The 17,263-nt window shown below is 61.0% G+C and overlaps 3 protein-coding genes across 4 annotated transcripts; all 3 read right to left on the bottom strand.

Moving 5' to 3' along the window:
• Positions 1-180: 180 nt before the first annotated feature.
• On the bottom strand, positions 181-2,731 carry SNRNP27 (small nuclear ribonucleoprotein U4/U6.U5 subunit 27). 2 transcript variants are annotated; one of them, XM_086865304.1, is made up of 6 exons: positions 2,554-2,731; positions 1,658-1,778; positions 1,355-1,467; positions 1,150-1,229; positions 993-1,057; positions 181-492 (listed from the first exon to the last, which is right to left on the bottom strand). In XM_086865304.1, exons 1-6 carry the CDS (start codon positions 2,588-2,590, stop codon positions 438-440), a joined length of 471 nt encoding a protein of 156 aa, XP_086721430.1. In that variant the 5' UTR covers positions 2,591-2,731; the 3' UTR covers positions 181-437. The 2 variants fall into 2 exon arrangements, with proteins under 2 accessions (XP_086721430.1, XP_086721431.1); XM_086865305.1 differs by having other exon boundaries at positions 1,355-1,464; positions 2,554-2,730.
• A 780-nt stretch (positions 2,732-3,511) lies between these two features.
• ADD2 (adducin 2) lies at positions 3,512-11,808 on the bottom strand. The gene is made up of 14 exons (XM_023940851.2): positions 11,620-11,808; positions 10,917-11,055; positions 10,253-10,404; positions 9,860-9,940; positions 9,634-9,783; positions 8,980-9,123; positions 8,799-8,897; positions 8,398-8,577; positions 8,053-8,310; positions 7,662-7,781; positions 7,488-7,577; positions 6,899-7,049; positions 6,728-6,817; positions 3,512-5,919 (listed from the first exon to the last, which is right to left on the bottom strand). The coding sequence occupies exons 1-14, from the start codon at positions 11,791-11,793 to the stop codon at positions 5,621-5,623; spliced, it is 2,127 nt and encodes a 708-aa protein (XP_023796619.2). The 5' UTR covers positions 11,794-11,808; the 3' UTR covers positions 3,512-5,620.
• A 1,535-nt stretch (positions 11,809-13,343) lies between these two features.
• On the bottom strand, positions 13,344-16,296 carry LOC111938909 (uncharacterized). The gene is made up of 4 exons (XM_023940862.2): positions 15,769-16,296; positions 14,983-15,153; positions 13,926-14,062; positions 13,344-13,616 (listed from the first exon to the last, which is right to left on the bottom strand). The coding sequence occupies exons 1-3, from the start codon at positions 16,294-16,296 to the stop codon at positions 13,940-13,942; spliced, it is 822 nt and encodes a 273-aa protein (XP_023796630.2). The 3' UTR covers positions 13,344-13,616; positions 13,926-13,939.
• Between the last annotated feature and the right edge of the window lie 967 nt (positions 16,297-17,263).

The raw sequence follows: 17,263 nt of genomic DNA, 5'->3' as shown, positions 1-17,263 counted from the left end.
CGGACAGGGACCAAACTGATAATGGGGTGAGGCTGAGGAAGAAAGACCCCCCTGCCGAGCACCTTCGGTTTCAGCTCAGGGCTCAAACGGAGCCCTACGGGATTGAGCTGATCTGCATCAATTCCAAGGATTTGTGGGAGGGGGGAATTGAGGCCCTGCTTTATTTCTGAATGATAAAAATTAAAGGAAAAAATACATCTGGGGTTTTATTAACAGGGAAACACACCAAAAAACAGGGAAAACACAGCAAAATCCCAGCCAGAAACTGACTTTGGTTGTAAGAAAAATAATAACAAAAGTTTGGGAAATGGAAACTCCTGCTGGCTCTGGCTGTGGAATTTGTTGGGAATAACACCAATTCCAAATCCAGCATCAGAGCTCTCCCAGGAGAGTGCAGGGAAGCGAAATTCTTCCGTGGTGGGAGCCGTGTCCCAGTGTCAGGCAATGAAATCCAGGGGCCTGTTGAATCCTCCTTTTCTGTTCATGTATTGCCTGGGTGAGGACAGAGACAGAGTCAGCCCTGGGATCAGGGAAATGAGGAGAAAAGAACTGGGGGAGGCTGGGAACGCGGCTCAGTGGCTACAGGGGAACCAAATTCCCAAAAAAAGAGCAGGAAGGCTCCCGGTGAGGATGAGCTCTGACTGTGTGAGGATGCCAGGTTCCCATCAGAAAGGGAGCAGAATTGACAAACTGGGAAAAACTGTGTTTTTTTTGGGAATAAACCAGGTGAAGAGTGTCGCTTCCTGCTGCTCTGATCCTGTTCAGGCCTCACTGGGCACATCCCACCTCTTCCTAACGTGTTCCCCACTCCTCATCCTCCTGACTTCTCTGTTCCCAGGGGCACCTGGAGAACTCTCACCTCTGCTTTTGAGTCTAAACCTCACAAAATTTCTGTTTTCCCCAGGCCTGGAAGCTGGACCACCGTGAGACAGCGGCCAGAGTTACCCCACAAAATAAAATCTTCTTTCTATCCCAAAGGAGGGGACACACACCTGTACTTCCTCTTCTGGGACACATTGATGGCGTAGGCATTGGCAGCGCCATCCACCTTCTTCCCCTGAGGAGAAACGTCCCAAAATCTCATGGATTACCCCCAAACAGGGCAGGTGACACCAAGAGCCCCTGGAGTGGTCTCTGGTCTGTGCTCACCTTGGTGGTATCAAAGGAGGCAAAACCCATCATCTTCATCATCTCGATCTCCTCCTCTGTCTTGCCCTGCAAATCTTCCTCTTTGGGAAGAGTCAGGGATTGAGCAAACACAGAGGTTGGGATTCCCAATAATCTGGGTGGTCCTGGGCTGGTCCTGGCCCTGCAGGGCATCTGGGAGTGTTCCGAGAGGAAAACTCCCCCTCACCTGTGATCTGCCGCTCCTTCTTGGAGTCCTTGAGCTCCTTCTTCTCCTCATCCCGACGCTCCTTGGGCCGCGCCGGCGACGAGGAGCTGGAGCGGTGCCGGCGTGGGGACCTGCTGGTGCACACGAGGTGGGGCTGCAATTCCCACCTGGGGCTCCCACTGTCCCTGGGTCACCCAGGATGCCCTCAGCTAGCTGTCCCCACCCCATGCTGGTGTCCCTCACCTGCATCATCCTGAATGTCCCTGCCATCTCCTGGATCATCCTGAATGTCCCTTCCCTCACCTGGATCATCCCTGCTCTCACCTGGATCGTCTCCGGTGCGGGGAGCGGGACCGGCTCCTCCTCCTGTCCCTGTCCCGGGACCGTGATCGCTCTCGCCGCCGCCTGTCCCTGTCCCGGGAAGCGGAGCGCGAGCGCCGGCGCTCTGCCCGGGGAAGGGTCAGCTCCTGCGTCCCTGCCCGCTTCCCAAAGGAAATCCCACAGAAAATCCCAGCTCCGGAGTGGAGAACCCCGGGACAGCCCTTCCCACCCCTCCAGGACAGTTCTGGGCTCAGGGATCCCCCCGGGCACCCCCAGCAGTGAAAGAGCGGCTGGAAAAACCAGACCTGGAGCGGGGGGAATCATCCAGGGGGAAAATCACCCGGGGGGGAGCAGCCAGGAGGGGGTGATGGTCCCCAAAAACCTGAGGAACGGGGAGGGAGGAGAGGAGGAGAAGATAAGGATGGGGAGGGGCAGAAGGAGCAAAAGGAGAGGAGGAAAAAGAAGAGGAGAAGGATGAAGCCGAGGAGAAGGAAAAGAAAAAGGATGAGGAGGAAGAGGAGGATGAGGAAGGGAGTCTCTGCTCTACCCCAGAGCGAGGAACCGGGGCCCCCCCGCCCTGCAGGGTCTCAGTCCCCCCCTACCCCTGGCCCTTCACCCGGATCTCCCCGGGCCCGCCCCCCGGGTGCCCCTGACCCTCCCCGGGCTCCCCCATCCCACCCCGGTTCCCCCGGTGCCCCCTGACCCTCCCCAGGGTCCCCCATCCCACCCCGGTTCCCCCGGTGCCCCCTGACCCTCCCCGGGCTCCCCCATCCCACCCCGGTTCCCCCGGTGCCCCCTGACCCTCCCCGGGCTCCCCCATCCCACCCCGGTTCCCCCGGTGCCCCCTGACCCTCCCCAGGGTCCCCCATCCCACCCCAGTTCCCCCGGTGCCCTCTCACCCCGCCGCGGCGGTGACCGGGAGCGGCTGCGGCCCATGGCCGCCCCTCAGCCCCGCGCTGCCGCTGCCGGAGCGGGCCCGGGCCCGGAGCGGGGCCTGAGGGGCAGAGCCCGGGGGCAGAGCCTGAGGGGAGCGCTCAGAACCGCATGGGGACGCGGGGCCCCGCTCCCGCCGCTCGCCCTGGGAGCCCGCCCGGCCCGGAGAGCCACGGGAGGCCGGGGAGGAAGGGGAGGCCCGGGAGGAAGGGGCGGGCAGGGAGGCGGGCCCGGCTCCCTCCGCAGCCTCGGCTCGTTCCGTGCGCTCTGTCCTGCCCCGGCCCGGCCCTTCCGCGGCCCCGGCCCTGCTCCCGGCCCGGCCCGGCCCTTCCGCGGCCCCGGCCTCGGTTCGGTTCAGGCAGGCGGGGCCGGGTCGGTGCCGGGCCGGGGAGCAGCCTGGAGCCCTGGGGCTGTGCCTGCGTTTGGCTCCGGGGGGTTCAGCTTCTCTGAGAAGCTGCTGGAACCTTCCCGGTGCTCCGGGACTCCTCAGCACTGAATCGGGGAGTGCCGTTCCTGAACCGTGACACCATGGTTCCTCACGGGCATCCTCACCCTGAGCCCCATCCCTGTCCCATTCCCACCTCTGCTCCCGTCCCATCCCATCCCCATCCCACCCTCAGCTCCCCCTCCGTCCCTGCCCCTGCTCCATCCCCATCTCATCTCCACATCCCCATCCCCATCCCATCTCCACATCCTCCATCCCCATCTCATCTCCACATCCCCATCCCATCTCCACATCCTCCATCCCCATCTCATCTCCACATCCCCATCCCATCTCCACATCCTCCATCCCCATCCCATCTCCACATCCTCCATCCCCATCCCATCTCCACATCCTCCATCCCCATCTCATCTCCACATCCCCATCCCCATCTCATCTCCCCATCCCCATCCCTCGCCCCTCAGTCTCCGAGCGCTACCGAGTGCCAAACACGGGGTTTATTTACACCGGCGTTCCACCCGCTCCCGGCCGCGATTGTCACACGCGGGGGGGACAGGTCACCCCCGGCCTCCTCCCGGTGCCACTCGGGCTCCAACACCCGCCCAGCACCGGGGCCTTCCTGGGCAGCCCCCGGTGGGAGGAGAGGCGCTGAGTCCCGCTGGACTCGCCCTTCCCTGTTGCCGACATGGGATCAGCCCCTGTTTTCCAGCAGAGGTGCGGATGTGGAGGCCCCAGATCGGGGATTTGTCCCCTCCCTGCCTTCCCCTGGGGACACCCCCGCCCTGAGCCTTACCTGGGGCAGGGAGGTGGGGAGGGGGACGTACCCGAAGGGTGGTTCTGGGATGTGATCCTGGCTGTTTCCTTCCAGCCAGGACCCTCGTCATGGTGATGATGGTGGCACTGGAGCCTTCGTCCCTTTCTACTTGAAACTCCCCAGAATTTCATGGAGGAGAATCCCAGGGTCCCTTGGAAAAAAGGGTGACAAAGGCCCTGGGGACAGACCTCCAGGGACAAAGGGGTGACAAAACCCGGGGGAAGCCCCTGAGTTGGGCTGGGGTGGCAGTGCTGGAACAGTGCTACACTGTCACCCAGGGAGGTGACAGAGCTGGCTCTGCTGCCCTGGGTCACCCAGGGGGAACAGGCCCAGGGACAAAAATGGCCTCAAAGAGTCTTAAGATCAGTGGCAGTGAGGAACAGCCCCCCCAGTGACAAGGCTGGGGTTTAGGGGCTCAGTGTCCCCTCGGTGCTCCCCATCCTGCAGGAGTGGGCTGGGGACCTGTGGGGGGGACACTGGGCAGGGAAAAGGCTCTTCCCAAAATCCAGGCTCAGGCTGTCCATGGGGCTCTGGCAAGATCCCTGTCTGGGGTCTCTCTGCTGTTTCCTGCACCCCAATCCCTGCCTGCACCCCCTTATTCCATGGGCTTCCTGCTCTTCCTGATGGATCCAGCCCCCAGGAGCTGTCTCACAGCAGTGAGGTTTGAAACCACAGTGATGGGAAAATCCTGCTGGGCTGAGGGAACCCCAGACAGGAGCTTCTGGAGCATTCCAGACCTCCTGGACAGGGCTCCATGGATGCAGGAAGGCTCAGGGCGAGCACCCCAGGAAATTGGGAGGATGTGGGGCTGATCCCGTTGATTTATCCCCAGATCTCAGCCCTGGAATGGCTGTGGGGAACATCAGCATGGCTGGGGCTCTTCCCGGGAAGGGGCTGGCCAGGAGTTTGTAACGCTGGGAGGGAAGGGAACGCCAGGAAGGGTTGAACTTGTGCTGGGAATCCAGAGCTGGGAAAAGCAGGGAGCCGGCGTGGACGGGGTCACTGTGAGCGGAGGCCGGCGGGAATTGGCAGCGTGTGTTCATCCCGAAGTAGCACTTAGTGAGTGAGTTTTGCTTAGTTTTAAATAACACAGACAATTCCCAGAGGTTTTTTTCCCTATTTTCCCAGGTGCAGGTCGTGCAGTGAGGTGGGGGCTTTTCCAGTGGTGGGAAATCCCGCTGCTCTTCCTTGGGTGGGGAGAACACAGGGTAGGAGTACCAGGAGAAGGGGATGAAGTGGTTCTTTAGCCCAAGGAGAGGAAGATTACAATCTGGGAAGGGAAAACCTCAGCTTCTCCTTCAGGAAAAGCAATCCCCCGCCTTCAGCTCAATCCCGTTCTCCTGGTGAAGCAATGGACAGTTTTCCCTGGGGATGAAGCCAGCGCCGTTCCAGCAGAGCTTGAGACAGAAGGTGAAGAAAATAACCACAAAACACCTTTTTCTTCCTCAGATCAAGCAGAACTGGGCTCTGGTGGAAAAAACCCAACCCTCAGCCCACGGTGGGGAGAGGCTGGAGCCCAGGAGGGAAAGGGGGGGAAGATGCAGCAGGAATTCCCCCAAACGGGGACCACAGTCTCTCTAAGCTCGGTGACCGCCTCCAGAGGCGGGTGACAAGGGGGATGAGGTGCCTTGTGCCAGGAGGACCTGGAAAACAGCCGGATTCCAGGGGTTTTGGGCCGCGCCTCGGCCAGACGCACGAGGCAGGAGCTGCCCCGGCGCTCCCGGGCTCAGAGATCCCAGGGGTTCCCAGGATGGCCACGCACGAGGCCTCGGGAGACTCAGGATTCGATCTTTTCCTTCTTTTTGCCTTTTTTCAGGAACGATGGGGTCCGGAATTTCTTCTTCTTTTTGGAGGGTGATTTGGAGGGTGAACCATCCGGGGACACGGGGTTGCTGGTCACTGTCTCCTTCTCCTTGGGGGCGTCCTGGTCAGTGTTGGTGGTTGTCCGGTCCGTCCCCCCTTTTCCAAGGTTTTCCTCAGTGCTTTGCTCTTCATCCTTCCCGTTCACCACCGCTGGTGGCTCCTTCTTGGCAGTGGAGTCAGGGGGGGCTTGGCCACCATTGGCCTTCTTATCACCTTGGGAAAGGGAGAGGGAGCAGGGAATTAGGGCAGCAGCCTCAGTGTTGTGGGGGTGGTTTAACCCCCCAAAAGTCCAGTGGGGCCTGGGCAGGAGCAGGATTTGGCCTCCATGAGTGGAGAACGTTGGGATTTGATCCTGTCCTGCTGCAGGCACCGCTTCCTTGAGCCGCCCCCCTCCCCGCGGGACAAGCGATGTGGGATGGAGAGCCGGGAAGAGGCAGCAGGAAAAGCAGGAAGCAACGACAAGGAGGGATTCCCCAAGGGATTTCCTAAGGAATTTGCCCCGAGTGGGGCTGGAGTGGGCCATGGAGACTGGATCCCCCCGAGCCCGTGTCCCTCGTCCGGGGTGGCCTCTCCGTACTTACTACGGCGCCAGGGATTCAGGGATAACTCCTTGGGTGACAGGCACACGGGGAGGAAAGAGAAAGGAGACGTTGTGGAGACAGACACAGACAGACAGACAGACAGACACCACAGACACCATGGCAGAGCCAGCAGCCCCGAGCCGTGCCCCGGCACCCACTGTGGATGGGAACAGGGGGAACATCACACCCGCCGGAGCGTGAGGACTGGGATGGGGGACAGGGGTGTCCCCTGCACCCACAAAGCCACCAGCAGATCCTCCTGCCGTGAATCCCCATCCACTAGGCCCCTGTGGATCGGGGACCCCCGGACAGGCGGGGGGACAAGAGGTGACAGCGAGCTGCGTCTCAGCACGGTCTGGCCACAGCAGCCCTTGTCCCCCCACTCCTGCTGCTCTCCGGGACCCCACCCCTCGTTTTGGGGTGCTCATCACCCCACTCACCCTCGGTGGGCTCTGCAGGTGCTGGGGGCTCCGGAGGGAGTGCCTCTGTGGGGGGAGCCTCACTCTCCTCTGCTGCCGCGTCCCTCTCGCCTGCCACAGAGAGACAAGCTGGCCCCACGTCCCCTCAGTGCCACCCGGGGGGGTTTGGGGGTGTTGGGGTGTCTCTCTTACCCTGCAGGCGCTTCTTCCTCTCCACCTCCTGCTTGTACTCCTCCAGCTCCTGGTCTGTGAGCTGGCTGAAGGGGTTGGGGGGCTCTGGCTCAGGGGGAGCCTCTTCCCGACCCTCCTTGGCCTCCGCGTCCCCCAGGTGGCTCTCGGTGGACTGAAACAGACCCCCAGAGTGGTGTCACCCCCCGGAGCAGTGTCAGCTCCCCCTGGAGAGATGTCACCCCTCAGAGTGGTGTCACACCCTCTGGAGCCGTGTCAACACCCCCACACCCCACCCCAAGCAGTGTCAACCCCACTGGAGCAGTGTCCCCTGCTCTGAGCAGTGTCCCCTCTGCCCTTGGAGTGGTGCCACTGCCCCTGGACCTGTGGGATGCTGGGGAACCAGGGAAGGGCTGGGTTCTCTGGGGTGGGGGGACTGGGCATGTGGGGTGATGTGGGGCTTGGGACAAGAGGTGACATGGGGTGATATTGGCCTGGGGACATGGGGTGACACCGGGTGGCACAGGCTGTGGGCAGGGGACACGGGGTGTCTGTCACAGGGCTGGGGACACAGGGTGACACAGGGTAACACAGGGTGACACAGGTGCCGTACGGGGCTGCGGCTCGTCTCGGCAATGACACTGGCCAGCAGCTGCGACTGGGGCCCGGCTGACTTCACGTCCTGGCGGTTTTGCTCCCGGATCTGTGGGTGAGGACAGGGATAAATCCCCCTCCGAGGACAGGGATAACCCACCCCGGGACCCCCCTGTCCCCCAGCCCACACCACCTTGTTGCGCATCTCCAGCACCTCCTGCGGGTCCGTGTAGAGCGGCACGAACTGGTTGGGGTTCTCGATGCGGATGGGGGTCCCACTGCTGCCCTTCTCCACCTCGTCCGCTCGCAGCCACTGCAAACCCAGCAAAAGTGTTTTGGGAAGCAGGAGACCCCGAGGACAGGAGGGGAACCCTGACAAATGCGACTTGTATAGAGGGGAGACCGTGATAAAGCTGATGGCACTCGGCCCCAGTAGGATGGGGTGGTGGGATTTGGAAATAATCATTATTACAGGGTGAAGGTGGTCCCTAGGCCTCCCTACACCCCAGATTTTAGCGGGATCCATAACCAGGACACCCTCCACCTCCCTGGTTGTGGATCCCCAAGCCCCATCTGCCCCTCACCGTGGTCTTTGTCCTCTGGCCACCGGCGGTGCCCTGCTGCTCCTCGGCCAGGTTGACCCTGGTGTAGGTGTTGGGGGTGTTGAGCCACCTCGTCTTCTCCTTCTGCTGCTTCTGGGCGTGCTGGCGCAGGGCGGGGGTCCCGGTGGGCTCCTCCTCGAACACGAAGGCCGTGACGGTGGCGGGGATCAGCACGTCGCTCTTGGGCTTGCTCTTCTCCTGCACGAAGGGGTAGCGGTACGTGTAGCCCGTGCGGTATCCCTGGAAAAGCACAGAGCGGGGAGTCAGGCACGCAGGGATAAACCCGGGGGGGGTCGGAGCGCGTTTTGGGTGGGTTTTGGCGCTCACCAGGTTGTCCAACATCCTCATGAGGGCCTCGAACTCGTGCTCGCCCAGGCGGCTCTTGTGCAGGGGCCCGAAGGTGGTGCCGGCGCGGCGCACGGCGCCCAGGCCGTGGGGCACGCGCTGCTGCGCCCGCTCCAGCACAATCAGGTTCTCCGCGCCTCCCGCGCTCGCCAGAGCCGACACCTGCGGGACAGCGGGCACCGCTGAGCTGGGGACACCGGGGGACAGCCCCACAGCCACCCCGAGAGCCAGAGCTGGCACACTAATGGCACACAGTAATGGACTGAGACCTGGCACAGCTCAGTGCATGGTCACTGCTCTGGCTGCAAGGACCTGGCACAGCTCAGTGAATGCTCCTGCAGTTTCTGGGTCCATCCACAGTTTATCACTCGCCTCACACTCACCTGGACCTCACAGGCCGCCTGCAGGTGGAAGATGCTGTAGAAAGCCTCCTCGGCCGTGTCCCCCAGCGCCAGCACCCCGTGGTTCCGCAGCACCAGGATCTGCGGTGCCAGCGCGGAAGGTCAGTGGGGCAGGCAGGGGATGATGGGGTGACCCCCCTGTCCCCCCCAGGAGTCCTCTCACCTTGCAGGTAGGCCCGAGGCACTTCTGGAGCTCCACACGATCGGCCTCATCCTCCACCTCCCCGCGGAAGTCGAAGTAGGCGACGTCCCCCAGGAGAAGAGCGGCGCGGGAGATGGGCAGGAGCCCACAGCGCATGGCTGACACCTGGGCATGGGGGGGAACAGGGCAGGGGGCCGAGCAACCCCAACAGCCCCCAAAACCACCAAAAAACCCCCACAAAAACCCCAACCCTTCTCCAAAAAACCCGTAACCCCCCCAAAAAATCACCCTAAAAATCCCCAACCCCATAAACCACTCCAACCCCACAAAATCCCTCCATAACCAACTCCCTAAATTTCCCCAAACTCTTCAACTCCCAGACTCCCAAAACGAACTGCCCCCAAAGAACCCCAACCCCCCAAAAACCCCCGCATCATCCTGATCATCTCAACACTTTGTGTTGCCCCCCAAAATCTCCCAAACCCCTTCAAACTCTCAAGGAACCCAAGTCCTTTCCAGTCCCCCCAAATCCCTCCAAAAACACCCTTCTGTTCTCCCAAATCCCAGACCCAACCTCCCACACAGGCCCCCAAGTTCCCCCAAGCTCCCCAAATCCCCCCAAACCAAGCTCCCAGAGAAGCCCCCATCTCCCCCTGCCCGGTTCCCGGCCCGTACAGCGGCAGCAGCAGGGGTGTGCAGCCGCACGATGCAGCGGATGTCGGGGCGCGCGGCGTAGATCGCGGCGTGCAGGCTGAAGCTGCGGGCGTCGGGCGCGAAGCTGGTGCTGCCCTGCTCCACCACGGCCCCCAGCACGTTCACCTTCACCTGGGGGCCACAGGGGGCTCAGGGGGGGCTGCTCCCCGCCAGGCAGCCCCAGGGCGGGGGGAGGCAGGGGGCTCACCAGGCTGGCTGCTGTCACCTCGCTGCACGCCAGCCCCTGCGGGGCCACCAAGAAGTGCTCCTGCTCCTTGCTGACCCGCAGCTGCCGCGGGGGAGAGTGGGATGAGAAACACCCCCCAAAAAAATCCCCAAATAAACACCCCCCATCGCTACAGGTCCAGCAGGTCCCAACTCCGCCGCAAAAAAAACACCAAACCCCTTAAAATCCCCCCAAAAGAACCCTGAATAGCCTCAAAATCCTTTCCAGTCCTCCCATTTGCACTCTGCTGGTTTTGAGGTGCTCACAGGGTTAGGGTTTAATTGTGCCCAGCCTGTACAGGTCCAGCAGCAAAAGGCCCCTAACCCCCCCAAATCCCCCCAAGACAACCCCCTATGGCGGTCTTGGCGTGCTCACGGTGACGGCGGCGTGTCCCAGCTGTGCCCAGCCGTACAGGTCCAGCAGCCGGTGGATGCTGCCCACCTTGCAGCGCATCAGCCGCTCGCCCTTGGCCAGTGCCGGCCCCTCCGTCCCGTGCAGGTCATTGATGGGGGTGACCGATGCCAGCCCTGGGGATCAGGGACCTCCCATCAGCGGTGGGACCCCCCAAGCCATGCGACGTTCACCAGGGATGGGGGAGCACAGGGTTGTGGGAATGGGTTTGGTGGATCCAAAGGTTTGTTGGACATTGAGCCCCAAAAGCTCTGGGGGTCCCCAAAGCCTCAAAGGTTTGGTGGTCCCCCAGGTTTGATGGCCACAAAGATTTGGTGGTCCTCAAAGGGTCTGGGGGATCCCAGGGGCTTGGTGGCACCCCAAGACTCCAAAGAGCTGATGATTCCAAAGGTTTGGGAGTCACCAAGATCTCAGAAGTTTAGGGCCTCCCCAAAGGTTTTTGGCGTCTTCAAGGTCCCAAAGGTTTGGTGGTCCCAAATAATTTGATGGCCCTGAAGGTCCCCAGAGAAGATTCCAAGGTAGCAGAGATTTGGGGTCCCCCAAGGTTTTGGGGCTCACCCCACCGCACCCCCCTCAGTGACACCCTTCACAAGCATCCCCAAACCGCCCCGTCCCCAGCCCCATGTACCCATGGGGGACGTGGGCAGGGCAGCAGGGGACGTGGTGGCCATGAAGTCGGCGATCTGCCGCAGCGCCCACACGTGTGACGAGTTGTTCCCCTTCTTCATCTGCTCCTGGATCAGGCTCTCCAGCTCCTCCCGGAAGGACTGCGGCACCGGGGACAGGGTGACAACAGGGTGGGTGGGACAGCTGGGGACATCGGGGCAGGGGCAGCACCGCTGGCTTGGTGGCACTGGCAGCGTGGTGACATGGTGATGGTGGCACTGCTGACTTGGTGTCAGTGGTACCAACAGTTTGGTGGCTCACTGGTGGTGCCAGCATCACCAGCTTGGTGGCACAGTGGTGACGGTGGCGTTACCATCTTGGTGTCGGTGACACCAGCGGCGCTGGCAGCTCCGTGGCAGCAGCGCCGTGGTGGCAGTGACATTGCCAGGTGGGGACATGCACCACCATGTGGTGACATCTATTAGCTTGGGGACAGGAGGGATGGGGCGGGGACAACAAAGGATGGGGCCAGGGACGAGAAAGCTGGGGCTGGCGACAGGAGAGACGGGATTTGGGCCAGGAGGGATGGGTTGGGGGACGTAAAGGAAGATGCTGGGGACACGAAGGACAGGGCTTGGGGACAGGTGGGACGGAGGTGGGGACAGGCGGGACGGGGACAAGAGAGGAGTTGGGGACACAGGGCTGGCGCGGGGCCGGGGGCTCACCGGGCTCTGCAGGATCATCGTCACCCGCTTCTTCTGCTCCATCAGGTTGAAGTCCTGGCGCAGGTCCCCGGCCCCGCTCCGCGCCCGCAGGAACTCGGGGTCCTCCTGGGGGGGGCAGCGGGGCCCGGGGGCGGGGGGCTCGGGCAGGGGCTCGGGGCTGGCGGCCGTGCTCATCCTGGGGACGCGGGGACACGCGGCGTCACCCCCGGCACCCCCAGATTGGGGAGAAAGCACCGAAAACAGAGCGCGGCTGCGGCCGGCAGATAACGCCCGAGGGGCCCCCGCCCTGCCCGGAGCCCTGCGGGGACCAGGGGACAGCTTGGGGACACTCGGGGGGGGGGAGTCCCCCGCTGGTGGCACTGCCCAGGCTGGGTGACACGGCTGAGGTCACGGCTGGGAACCGGCACGGTTCGGCACAGATGGGAACGGGCACGGTTCGGCACAGATGGGAACTGGGAACAGGCACGGTTCGGCACAGGGATGAGCTGGGAACGGGCACGGTTCGGCACGGTTCGGTACAGGGATGGAAACCGGCACGGCTCGGCACGGGGATGGGAACCGGCACGGTTCGGCATAGGGATGAGCTGAGAACGGGCACGGTTCGGCACGGGGATGAGCTGGGAACCGGCACGGTTCGGTACAGGGATGGGACCGGCACAGTTCGGCACAGGGATGGGACCGGCACGGTTCGGCACGGTTCGGCACGGGGATGGGACCGGCACGGTTCGGCAGCAGCGGGGCGGCGGCTGAGCACCGGGAGCGCTCGGTCCTGCCGGGAGCGCTCGGACCGGCCCAGCCCCGCACACCCCCAGCCCCGAATTGGGGTCACCCGCTGCTGGGGGCTCGGTGCCGCTCCGCCGCCGCACGGGGGGGTCCCGGCCTCCCCCCCTCTCCCCCAGGTCACCGAGCGCTCTGGGGGTGCTGCTGCCAACCCAGGGCACCCCCAAAACACAGGGTGGGGCCGCTCGCCCAAATCCCGGGGGTGATTTCCAGCCTCCCCCTCTCTCAGGCCAGAAGGGCACCCCCAGATTTTGGTGCTCGGAGCGCACCTGGCTCACCGGGCCGGGATGAATCCGGGGGGGGCCCCGGTGACCCCCGGCCCCGAGCAGCCCTAGGGGAAGGCGAGGGGGGCTCGGGGGGGCTGGGCCAGGACCCCCCAGCGGTTCCCCCTCCCAGCATCCCCCCCCCACCTCCGCCTCCGCCCTCGCCGCGCCCAGCGCCGCTGCGGCAGCCGCAGGGCGGGGGGGGAGAGCGAAATCCGGGATGGAAAGCGGGATGCAGCCGGGGGGGGGCCGCAGCATCGCCCCCACCCCGGGGGTGGGGATGGGGGGAGGGATGGACTCGGGTACCACCGGGGATGAAGGCCTGGGAAAGGGGGGAGGGGTGGGATGCAGCCCCCCCACACCTGCATGCGGCCAGCTGGGGGTGGGCTGAGGAAAAGCGGGGGGGTCACCCAGCCTCCCCCCACCCTCCCCAAATCCCCCCTCCCCCCCGAGGGATGCTGCGGCCGGGGGCTGCTGCCATCACCCACCTTCCTCCTCCTCCTCAGAGCATCCTGACAAAGGGCCGCCCCCCCCCGACACACCACGCGTGTCCCCGCACCTCCCCCCGCCCCGCCCTCCCGCCCGCACCCCCCCCGAGAACTCCATCCCTGCAAACAAACAAGGGGGGACCCCCAAACCCAGCGCTGACGCTCCCACAGTCCCTTTTTATTGTGCAATTAATTTGGTTTATATTAACAGTCTTTAATAAGCACGTACCTGGGGGGAGGAGCAGCTAATTACTAATTACAATTAATAAAGCAATTAATTACAGCTCTGCCCCCCCCCTCCGACCTCTGCGTTTTAGGGGTGACAGACCCCCTGCTCCCCCAGTTTTGGGGGGCAGTGCTCCAGGGCAGGAGCGTGACCCCAAAAATGGGAACTGGAGCCTTGAACTTGGCTTTCGGGGGAGACCCCGGCGGGGCCCCCCGGATTTTTAGGGATGTCAGGAAAAACCTTAAAAAAAGGAGAAAAATAAAGGTTTTTCTCACCTTTGGAATATTTTTTGGGAAAAGGTGATTTCGAGCCCCCCTTGTTTATGTTGGTACTACCCAGATGCACCCCCAAACCCGGACCCCCTGGGTGACCCCCCAAGGCTGCTCTGTCCCCCCTCAGGAGCCCCCAAACCACCGGGGGGGTCCCTCAAGGTGCTCTGTCCCCCCCCAGGTGCCTCCCCCGAGCTGATCCACCCCCATCCAGGTGTTCCCCAAATTCCCAGGGTGCCCCCCAAGGTGTTCTGACCCTCTCCAGGTGCCCCCCACTCACCATCCCCTCACTCTTCAGCAGTGCCCCGGGCTTGGGGGTCCCCACGGGCACGGGGGGGCACTGCCAGGCCAGCTCTCAGGTGGCCCCCCCAGGGACACCCCTCCAGCGTCCCCCAACTCCTGCTCATTGCTGTGTTCCTGGCAAAATGGGAATTAAAAAATGTATTAGAATTAGGGGGAGGCCCCCCAGTAATAACACCCCCCCCCAATATTACCCCCATAATTAATCAATTGAATAATTAAATTAATTCCAACCTCAAAAACCTCAAGCAGGAAAATCCCCACCAGGCCCCCAAATTATAGGGGGGTTGTTGGGTCAGTTTTGGGGCTTATCCTCAATAATATTTTTGTTTGTTTTTAAATTAATTCCAACCTGAAAAATAAGAGTGAAAATCCCCCGAAGCCCACTTTATAGGGGGTCCATTTTAAAGTCCCTCCTCAAATAATAATTCAATTTAATTTTGATTATTAAATTAATTCCAAGCTGAAAAATATCAAGAAAAATCCCATGAGCCTCCCCAAACCCCAGAGTTATAGGGGAGTTTGGAAATGGAGGGTCAGTTTTTGGGGTCCCCATATGCTGGAGGTCAGTTTTGGGGTGTTTTCCCCCCCGCAGCTGTTATATTTATTGTTAACCTGAATTCCAAATTAAAAGATCAGAAGGAATTGGAATAAATATGTCCCTCCCTCCATGTACCCATCCCCAACCAGGCAACTCCCCCCACCAGCCCTGCCAAAATCCAATTATAAGTGGGTTTGGAGCCCAGGGCTCAGTTTTGGGGTGCCCCACAATAATTGAATGACTGAAAACACATTGAACTATTGATTCCGAGATGAAAAATATCAACAAAATCTCCATCAGCCTCCAAAAATCCCCCATTTTTTCCCCCAGCTGGTGCGGGTGTTTCGGTGGGGGGTGAGTTTGGGGGTACCCACCTGGCAGTGTCCCGGCTTTGGGGGTACCCACCTGGCAGCCCCCCGGCTTTGGGGGTACCCACCTGGCAGCCCCCCGGGTTTGGGGTACCCACCTGGCAGTGTCCCGGCTTTGGGGTACCCACCTGGCAGTGTCCCGGCTTTGGGGGTCCCCCCGTGTCCCGCAGCACGCCCCGCAGCAGGCGGATGTACTGGGCCGCTGCCCGCAGCGTGTCGGCCTTGCAGGGCCGGCGGTCCCGCGGCACCAGCGGCACCAGGCTCCGCAGCCGAGAGAAGCCGCTGTTGAGGTTCCGGATCTGTGGGACACAGAGACCCCGAGGGACCCCGATCAGAGACCCCGAGGGGACCCCGATCAGAGACTCCCCGGGTCGGACCAAGAGCCTGAGTTAGAGCAGGAGCCCCCCAGGATCAGACTGGGATCTGTTGGGCTCAAACTGGGACCATCCCCAGGATTAAACCAGACCCCCCCATAATCAAAACCGACCCCCCCAGCATTCAACTGCCCCCCCGAGAATGAATTTAGGTCCCTCACAGAATCAAACTGGGGTCTCCTGGATTAAACTGGGCTCACCAGGGTTAAACGTGGCTCTCCCAGAACTGAACTGGGACCTCAGAGTTTAACTGTGCCCCATCTGGAGTGAAACTGGCACCTCCTAGATCTGACTGTGTTTAGCAGATTTAAAGTGGATTAAACTGGACCACCAGGCCCTCCTAAAACTCAGCTCCCCCAGCGCAGGATCAAACCCACCCCCTCAAATGCAGAGCCCCCCGGACCAGCCTTGTGGCGGCACTGCCCGTGTCCCCAGGCAGAGCAGCGCTGGTGCCACCACGGTGTGCCCCGACCCCCGGGCTGTGATTTGAGGGGGCTCAGCAGGTTTTGGGGGGGCTCAGCAGGTTTTGGGGTCTCTCACCCTCTCTCTCTCCTTGGCGTTGGCCGCCTGCCGCCGCTCCAGCGCCTCGCTGGGGTCCCCGGTGGGCTCGTAGGCCCCGCTGGGGCCGCGCCGCAGGCGGGCGATGGCGGCCGGCCGGGGCAAGGGCCCGAAGCGCTGCCTCAGGAGCCCCTCCAGCACCTCGGGGGGTGGCGTGGGCTGCAGGACCCCCGGGGGATCTGGGACCTCCGAGGGCTGCAGGACCCCCGGGGGATCTGGGACCTCCGAGGGCTGCAGGACCCCCGGGGGATCTGGGACCTCCGAGGGCTGCAGGACCCCCGGGGGATCTGGGACCTGTGAGGGCTCCGGGACCCCTGAGGGCTCCGGGACCCCTGAGGGCTCAGAGACCCCCAAAGGTTCTGAGACCCCTGAGGGCTCCAGGATCTTTGAGGGCTTCAGGACCTCCAAAGGCTGTGGGACTTCTGAGGGCTCCGAGACCCCTGAGGGCTCCAGGACCTCTGAGGGCTCCAGGACCCCCGGCCACCCCCCAGCTCTGCTGGGCTCCCCCATCCCACAAAACAACAGAAGCTGCACCCTCGGAGCTGACTCTCCAAAAGGGGGGAAATTGCTGAAAAAGGGCCCTAAATACCCGGGGCCAAACGAGGCACAGGTGGATTCCCCAGGGCCTGACGAGCTCGGGCTGTGCCTCAGTTTCCTCACCCACGATCCCAGCCTGAACCCACAAAATCCTGATCCCCCGCTGTGCCTCAGCTGTCCAGGTATCCACAAAGCCCCGTGAAAAACGAGGTTCACATCATTTTTATAGAGTTTAAAAGTTTAATAAAAAAGACAATTAGGAGAGGAAAATAAAGTGTACAGATACGGCCGGGTGTCTCTGCATTCACCTCACTGACAAAGGATTGTCCCTTAAAAACAGAACCTTGCTACATATCCATAAATTCTTATATATATCCATAAATTCTCATTCATATCCATAAATTCTTATATATATCCATAAATTCTTATATATATCTATAAATCCTCATACATATCCATAAATTCTCATACATATCCATAAATTCTTCTTAGGATTTTTGGGGTTCTTCTGTTTAGTTTTCTCTTGCCCCCTTCCCCATAGATCAATCCTCTTGGTGCCATTGAGATTTACATTCCCTGATACCAGAAATGCAATAAATTCCTCCCTCCAGAGTTCTGGTCACTGCTGTCCTCATCTGAATAAAACAGTTTACAAATGCAGGAGTTCTGTATCTTTTTTTTTTTTCTCAGTCTTTGGGTTATACAAACAAAAACAGTTTTTATTTTAACACTATGCCATAGCCTAACATAAATGTATTATACCACTATTTCTAAATTTCATCAATAACAGAAATAAAGAAAACTATATTAATACAACAAAATTTCCCGTTCTTATACACATAATATTCATTTTAATATTTGTGAAAAGCCAACAATATAATCTGTTAATAATAATTATAATTATATCAATAATTATATTAATAATATAATAACAGCCCTG

The sequence above is a fragment of the Cyanistes caeruleus genome, chromosome 29 (assembly GCF_971803275.1).
Source record: "Cyanistes caeruleus chromosome 29, bCyaCae1.hap1.1, whole genome shotgun sequence".
In the NCBI taxonomy this organism is placed as follows: Eukaryota; Metazoa; Chordata; class Aves; order Passeriformes; family Paridae; genus Cyanistes; species Cyanistes caeruleus.
This window is presented reverse-complemented; position numbering and strand designations above follow the sequence as displayed.

Excerpts from the sequence above, each read along its gene's own strand:
- SNRNP27 (XM_086865304.1), bottom strand. The coding sequence starts at position 2,590 with ATGGGCCGCAGCCGCTCCCGGTCACCGCCGCGGCGGG. Across the intron at positions 1,230-1,354 it reads GAAGGAGCGGCAGATCACAG|AGGAAGATTTGCAGGGCAAG; the intron begins GTGAGGGGGAGT and ends CTCTTCCCAAAG. Across the intron at positions 1,058-1,149 it reads CCTCCTTTGATACCACCAAG|GGGAAGAAGGTGGATGGCGC; the intron begins GTGAGCACAGAC and ends GTTTCTCCTCAG.
- ADD2 (XM_023940851.2), bottom strand. The coding sequence starts at position 11,793 with ATGAGCACGGCCGCCAGCCCCGAGCCCCTGCCCGAGCCCCCCGCCCCC. Across the intron at positions 10,405-10,916 it reads CCTGCCCACGTCCCCCATGG|GGCTGGCATCGGTCACCCCC; the intron begins GTACATGGGGCT and ends CCTGATCCCCAG. Across the intron at positions 9,124-9,633 it reads ACACCCCTGCTGCTGCCGCT|GTGTCAGCCATGCGCTGTGG; the intron begins GTACGGGCCGGG and ends CCCCATGCCCAG.
- LOC111938909 (XM_023940862.2), bottom strand. The coding sequence starts at position 16,296 with ATGGGGGAGCCCAGCAGAGCTGGGGGGTGGCCGGGGGTCCTGGAGCCC. Across the intron at positions 15,154-15,768 it reads ACGCCAAGGAGAGAGAGAGG|ATCCGGAACCTCAACAGCGG; the intron begins GTGAGAGACCCC and ends TGTGTCCCACAG. Across the intron at positions 14,063-14,982 it reads CAAAGCCGGGACACTGCCAG|GAACACAGCAATGAGCAGGA; the intron begins GTGGGTACCCCA and ends CCATTTTGCCAG.